The sequence below is a fragment of the Peromyscus maniculatus genome, chromosome 11 (assembly GCF_049852395.1).
Source record: "Peromyscus maniculatus bairdii isolate BWxNUB_F1_BW_parent chromosome 11, HU_Pman_BW_mat_3.1, whole genome shotgun sequence".
NCBI lineage: Eukaryota > Metazoa > Chordata > Mammalia > Rodentia > Cricetidae > Peromyscus > Peromyscus maniculatus.
This window is the reverse complement of record NC_134862.1, coordinates 89858121-89864544: the sequence shown is the minus strand read 5'-3', so window position 1 is coordinate 89864544 and position 6424 is coordinate 89858121. Positions and strand designations below refer to the sequence as shown.

The 6424-nt window shown below is 44.2% G+C and overlaps 1 protein-coding gene and 1 pseudogene across 15 annotated transcripts in view; one reads left to right on the top strand and one right to left on the bottom strand.

Annotated features, from left to right (window-relative positions):
- The first annotated feature begins 21 nt into the window (after window positions 1–21).
- The window catches only part of Nvl (nuclear VCP like), a 65538-nt gene continuing 59135 nt past the window's right edge, over window positions 22–6424 (top strand). For 10 of the 15 annotated variants that reach the window (XR_013043458.1, XR_013043456.1, XR_006062163.2 and 7 more), the window contains exons 1-2: window positions 22–183; window positions 1404–1477. Coding sequence is in view for 6 of the 15 variants with exons in the window: in XM_042258728.2 (XP_042114662.2) it covers window positions 127–183; window positions 1404–1477 (131 nt within the window). In the remaining 9 variants the exon portion in view is untranslated. Of the gene's footprint in view, window positions 184–369; window positions 524–1403; window positions 1478–1574; window positions 1927–6424 lie in introns of those variants that run through there. The other 5 variants (XM_076548102.1, XM_042258730.2, XM_076548100.1 and 2 more) reach the window with 5 other exon arrangements.
- LOC121821369 (translation machinery-associated protein 7 pseudogene) lies at window positions 3222–3628 on the bottom strand (annotated as a pseudogene).

The window sequence follows — 6424 nt, the reverse complement described above, 5'->3', positions numbered from 1 at the left end:
CGGCACTTCCGGTGCCGCGGGACTTCGCGTGCTCTGTGTTTCCGGTCCGGCGGGGAAGGCGGCTTCCGCAGGCTTTCCCGGTAACGTGGGGTGGCCCCGGCTGGCCCACGGCTGGCCCACGGCAGCATGAAGCCCAGGCCGGCGGTGTTCGTGGACGGGAGGCTGAAGCAGCGGGTCGTTCAGGTGCGTGTGTATCTCGGGACCCCGCGTCTCCATTTCCGCGCTGCTGGGTTCCGGCGTGGTCTTGTGGGTGTTGCCGCGGTGGAGGCCGACGCCGGCCTGCCCTCCCCATCGAGGGCAGGATTCTGACCTCTTCTTAAATCAGGACACGGGGTTCCTCCCGGTGCCCTCGGTGCCCAGAATTCAAACGTTAACCCCAGAGCGTCCGGTTACCTTAGGGGGACAGTAAATAGAGGGAGCCCGGGTGCTCTGCCGATGTTTTCTCATTTCCACAACTAGGGAGCCCTGTGTGGCGGACGCCTTCGGTGGTGCAGTCAGCGGCACGAGTTAAAGGGAGCGAGAGATTTTGTTTTTGTTCGGTTTTATTGAGACAGCGTCGTCCTCTGTAGCCCTGCCTGGCCTGGAATTCGCTATGTAGATAGACCAGGCTAACCTTGAACTCCCAGATGTCCTCCTGCCTCTGCTTCTCCAATACTAGGTTCAAGGCTTTGTCACCACGCCCCGAAAGGCATTTGTATATCTTTTTTTTTTCTTTTTTTTTTTTTTCCTTTCTCGAAACACGGTTTCTCTGTGTAGCCCTGGCTGTCCTAGAACTTGCTCTGTCGTCCAGGCTGGCCTTGAACTCAGAGATCTGCCTGCCTCTGCACCGCCGCCGCTAGACTACCTTGAATTCTTTATATCCAACTTCTGGTTGTTTCCTTTGCTCACTGATAACTGTCTCCAGCCCCAGCCTTCAGCGGATAGTTTTGTGAGTAACAGGTGTTATTTGCTGCTGTATTCGTGAGTGTTTCTGAACATAGAGTGTATAGTGAGCCCTCACTGCCTTAACGATATTGTAGTGGCTAAGGATGTTAATTAAATCTTCCAAGCTGATAGGTGGTGGCACACGCCTTTAATCTCAGCAGGCAGGAGGCAGAGGCAGGTAGATCTCTGAGTTCTGAGTTTGAGGCCAGCTTGGTCTACAGATTGAGTTCCAGGACAGGCAGAGCTGCACAGAGAAACCTTATCTTGGGGGGAAAAAAAAGAAAAGAAAAGAAAAAGAAAATCCAATTACAGATTGTGGCAATTTTTTTTAAAAAATTGTGTTTGTGATATGCTTTTGTATTTTGTGGTATACTTTATTCCTGAAGTATTTACATAAAAGTATGTGTTGGAATAACTCAAACTCTTAATTTACTGATTGAAATCTCTTAAGTTAATATATGTCATGTTTTCTCTTTTAGTACCTCGCCAGTAATAGATGTGGCAAATATGTAGACACTGGAATCTTAGCATCTGACTTGCAAAGAATGTACAGGTAAAGAAGTATACCTCTAAATCCTTGCTTTTTTTTTAGCCCCCCCCCCTTTCCATTTTAAATATTCCATCTTGCTTAATTTTTCTCTTGATATCAATGGCTACTGGTATTATCTTACCAACTCATAAACTTGAATCCAAAATCAGTTCTACAAACATCTATAATCATCTACTATATTCAGTGTTATTAATTCCTTTCACCAGAGGAAATGGATCCTTTTTTCTTTTGTTATCTCTTCGATTGGCCAGGAGATAGAGATATTGCTTTATTTCTTCCATATTTGTTTCATCAGAAAATTAAAGCCATCAAGCATGTTCTTCCTCAGCTTTCAGGCTCTGTCAAGGAATGTGAGTCCGCCCTGGTGACCATGTCCATAATCCCACCACCTGAAAAGCTGAGGAAGGAAGATTCAGGTTAAATAAAAAAACAACGATGGAAATTCTCAATTTGTAAGCTAATTGTATTCCTAAAAAGTTCAGTTCCTTTAAAACTATTCAACATGGGTTTACGTATACGGCAGATGGGTCCCAGGTTAGGTAACTAAACTTGGGATTTTTCACAATCATGAATGACTGGCTGAACAACTGAGAGTCTTGAAGGAGTAGTAGATTTTTTTAGATGGAATTGTTGTATCCTTACTCACTGAATCTCTTAATGCTCTTCAGTCTTTGTGACCATCTAAAATGCCCCTCACATGTTCATTGTACCCGCTAGGAATGCCACTACTACCATCATTGAAAACCACTCTTCAGATCTGTGCTAACCACAGTCATTGAAGGGATGTCTTTAGAGAACATGGTTATTTAACCTGACCTGACCACCCCCCTTTTTTATAGCTGTTAATGCCCTTATTTTATTTTGGTGGGGCTTTCTTTTCTGTTTTGTTTTGTTTTGAGATAGAGTCTTAATGTATAGCCCTGGCTGCCCTGGGACTCACTTTGTAGACCAGGCTGGTCTCCACCTTATAGTGATCTGCCTGTCTCTGCCTCTGGCTTTCATGTTATTGTTAAGAGCATGTCTCATACAGCCCAAGTTGGCCTCCAGACTTGTAGCCCTGGGTGACTTTGAATGGTCTTGCCTGCAGCTCAGGTGCAGGGACTACAGGTATGTGCTACCATATCTGATTTTATTTGTTGCTTGATGTTGAACTCACTAGGCAAGCATTCTCCTAGCTGCCCTACATCCCTAACCCTCAACTGCTTTCCAGTATAAGCTTCATGTTTTTAATGTGTCTAACAGGCACTGTAGATGTAACCAACTGTATTATTAAATAAGAAACACAGAACCAATGTAAAGAAGAAAGCCAAGAGGTTAGAGCTCAGAGCTAAAACCTTACCCTTCCTCCTACGGTGGTCCTACCTCTCCGAAAGAGACCTACTTCCTGTGTGTTTGTCTTTAATATAGTCTTTCTGTTCTGCCTTCTCATTGGTTGTAAACCCAAACACATGACTGCCTCGTTACTGCCTGTATGTACAGCCCTCCGGGTCTTAAAGGCGTATGTCTCCAATGCTGGCTGTATCCCTGAACACACAGAGATCTACCTAGCTCTGTCTACCAAGTGCTGGGATTAAAGGCGTGCACCACCACCACCACCACCACCACCACCACCACCACCACCACCACACTCTTGCTATGGCTCTAATAGCTCTGACCCCCGGGCAACTTTATTAACATACAATTAAAATCACATTTCAGTACAAATAAAATACCACCATACAGGCACATTATTCTTTTTTTTGCCATTGTATTATTTATTATTATAATTTTTTTTTTTTTTACAAAAGTTTATTACAATGTACAGCAGGCTCCAGGATAACACTTCATTCTAGCTGTAGGTGGTAAAGATTTTATGGCAGGGAATCCAGATGTTTAAATAGGAAGGGAAGAGGCTCACCATCATCTCAGATATGAGGAACAGCTTACTTTTTGCCAGATTTCTTAATTCCACCTGTGGCCAAGTGTCCCTTGCCCACGGCCTTGGCTTTTAGCTCCTCAAGTTTCTTCTGCTCCTCTTTCTGTTTCTGCTTGAAAGCCTCGTCTTCCTCGTCCATCTCCTCAGCCTGCTTCTTGGGCTGTTTCAGGGGCTTCTTTTTGCCACCTTCGCGGCCTGACATGGCGCCTACAGACAGCCCCTTCACCAGACCCCGATCCTAAGCCCAGGCACATTATTCTTAACAGCTGAATTATTGCTACTTTAAAAGTAAAGTGCTGTTAATAGTGGACAAGATTAATTCTGGTGAGAAGGTTTGTTGAGGAAGCCTGTGTGCTGGCCTTGCTTTGTTTTGTTGATAGGCTTTCATATAGCCCAGAATGGCCTCAAATTTGCTATATAACCGAGTGGCTGCTAGGAACAGAACTTGGATCCTCCGCAAGAGCCATATCTCCAGCTCCACCCTTTTAAGATTTGTTTACTTTTTATGTATATGAGTGTTTGCCTGTATGTATGTATATGCACAGGGTATATATATTTGTGGGTGCAGAGAGAGCATCAGATACCCTGAGCAGGAAATTACAGGCAGCAGTGAGCTGCCATGAGGGTGCTGGAGACCAAATTCGGTTCCTCTGCAAGAACAGCATGTGCCCTTAACTGTGGAGCCATTTCTCAGCCCCCAAATGCTATATTTTTTATGCTCTATATATTCTTAGGTCTTTTAAAAATTAGGTTAGGTTTGTCATTGTTTTAAATCTTACTTTGATAGTTGTGTATAGAGTTTTAGGGTAAAAGCCTGGCCAGGCTGGTCCATCAGATAAAGATGAGGAATGAGAGAAGTAGAGAAAGGAGATTTAATCTGGGAAGAGGAACTGATAAAAGGTTCCAGTGACCTGTTTGTCTTCAGGATACTGAATGGAGCTTCATGTTTAAACAGGGAGAATCGAGACAGTAGAGCAGGAGATGTGAGTAATTAAACAATTCTGATCAAGGTGTCACTAGTGGATCATTATCCCAGTTCTTGCTCCACGAGGGTCTGAAATTAGCCCTGTCATATTTGAGGAAAGGATCTGGTTCCTATAGAATGATTACTCTTCAGGGTGTAGTCTAGACCATCATAAGTAATTCTTTTTTTTTTTTTCCTCGAGACAGGGTTTCTCTATGTAGTTTTGGTGCCTGTCCTGGAACTCGTTCTGTAGCCCAGGCTGGCCTCAAACTCACAGAGATCACCTGGCTCTGCCTCCTGAGTGCTGGGATTAAAGGAGTGTGCCACCCCTGCCCGGAGGGAAGTAATTATTCTTATTTGGGGTATGGTTTGTACTACCAGGTTTTGCCATGCCTGGAATCACAGATGATTACAGATTTAGGGCAACATTTTGTGTTTTCAGCCTTGTAGGGGGATGAAAAGGTTTGACACTCCTGAGTGATTATTGTCCTGATATAGGAGCCTGGTGAATTGAAAGGGCGGGCAGAGATGCCAGCTTTTATCCTATTCTTAGTTAATAATTGTGGGTCCAAGGATGGAGTCCTGTGCTTTCCAGCAAAAACACCTTTGCTTTTTTCTTTTAATTAAAACATTACCAGTGGGACCTGGCAGTGGCGCACACCTTTAATCCCAGCACTCGGGAGGCAGAGGCAGGTGGATCGCTGAGTTCGAGGCCAGCCTGGTCTACAGAGTGAGTTCCAGGACAACCAGAGCTGCACAGAAAAATCTATCAGTGTGTTCTCTTTGTGTGTATACATGCACATGTTCACGTGACAGATGCCATGCCATATCATGCATGTGGAGGTCAGAGGACAACTTTGTGAAGTTGTCTCCTTCTACCTTTCTTGGGTTCCAGAGATCATATCCAGGTGGTTAGGCTTATATGGCAGAGAGCTCTGCCTGCTAAACCTTCTCACTTTGTTATAGTTGTGCCTATGTTTTTTTAGTTAGTCATTTTCTAATTTATCTTTTATTTATTTATTTTTAAAGATTTATTTATTTATTTATTATGTATACAATGTTCTGTCTGTACATATTCCTGCAAGCCACAAGAGGGCACCAGATCTGATTACAGATGGTTGTGAGCCACCATGTGGTTGCTGGGAATTAAACTCAGGACCTTTGGAAGAACAAGCAGTGCTCTTAACCTCTGAGCCATCTCTCCAGCCCTATCTTTTATTTATAAGACAAGGTCTTGTTTTGATGTAGTACAGGCTGTCTTCAAGCTCATAGTCCTCCTGGCTCTATCTTTTTAATGATGTGTAGCTGTCTTGACTGAGTCTTAACTGAGCACCATTTCGAAAAGAGTTAATCTTGGGCTGGTCATGTAGTTCAGTTGGGGGAGTGATTGTCCAGGATGAACAAAGCCCTGGGTCCTGTCCACAAAACCACAGCTTTAAAAACGAGGCTGATGGTGAATGCCTGTAGTCCCATCACTCAGGATGTGAAGGCAGAAGTTCAAGTTCATAGCAAGTTGAGGCCAGCCTTGGCTGTATAAACCTACCCTTTAGACAGAGGTAAGCTTTAGTGATTGAATGTTGACCCTCATGTAGGTGGTTCTTGCTAGTTGTAGATTACTCTTTATTGTTGTCTTGAATGTTGTGTTCTGTTTTCTTCCATTTTAATAGGCTTGCTTAATAAAAGTCTCACACTTCATAGTCTCCATTGAAATGAACTGAGTACCTGGTTTTTGTTGTCTTGTTTTTCCTGTGTGTGTGCACACACATCTTGGCAGTCCAGAAGTCATTCCTTGCCTTCTGCCTGGTTTGAGGCAAGGGCTCTTGTTTTTTGTTCATTTGTCTTATGTCACCGACACCACCACCCACCCCACCCCCAAATCTTGTCCTGTCTCATCCCATGTCCTCCTCCCTGGCTGTCCTGGAACTCGCTCCGTAGACCAGGCTGGCCTCGAACTTAGCGAACTGCCTGCCTCTGCCTCCTTAGTGCTGGGATTAAAGGCCTGTGCCACCACATCTGGCCTTGTTTTTGTCTTTTATGTATATTTATCTTATGTGTACATGTGTATACTTGT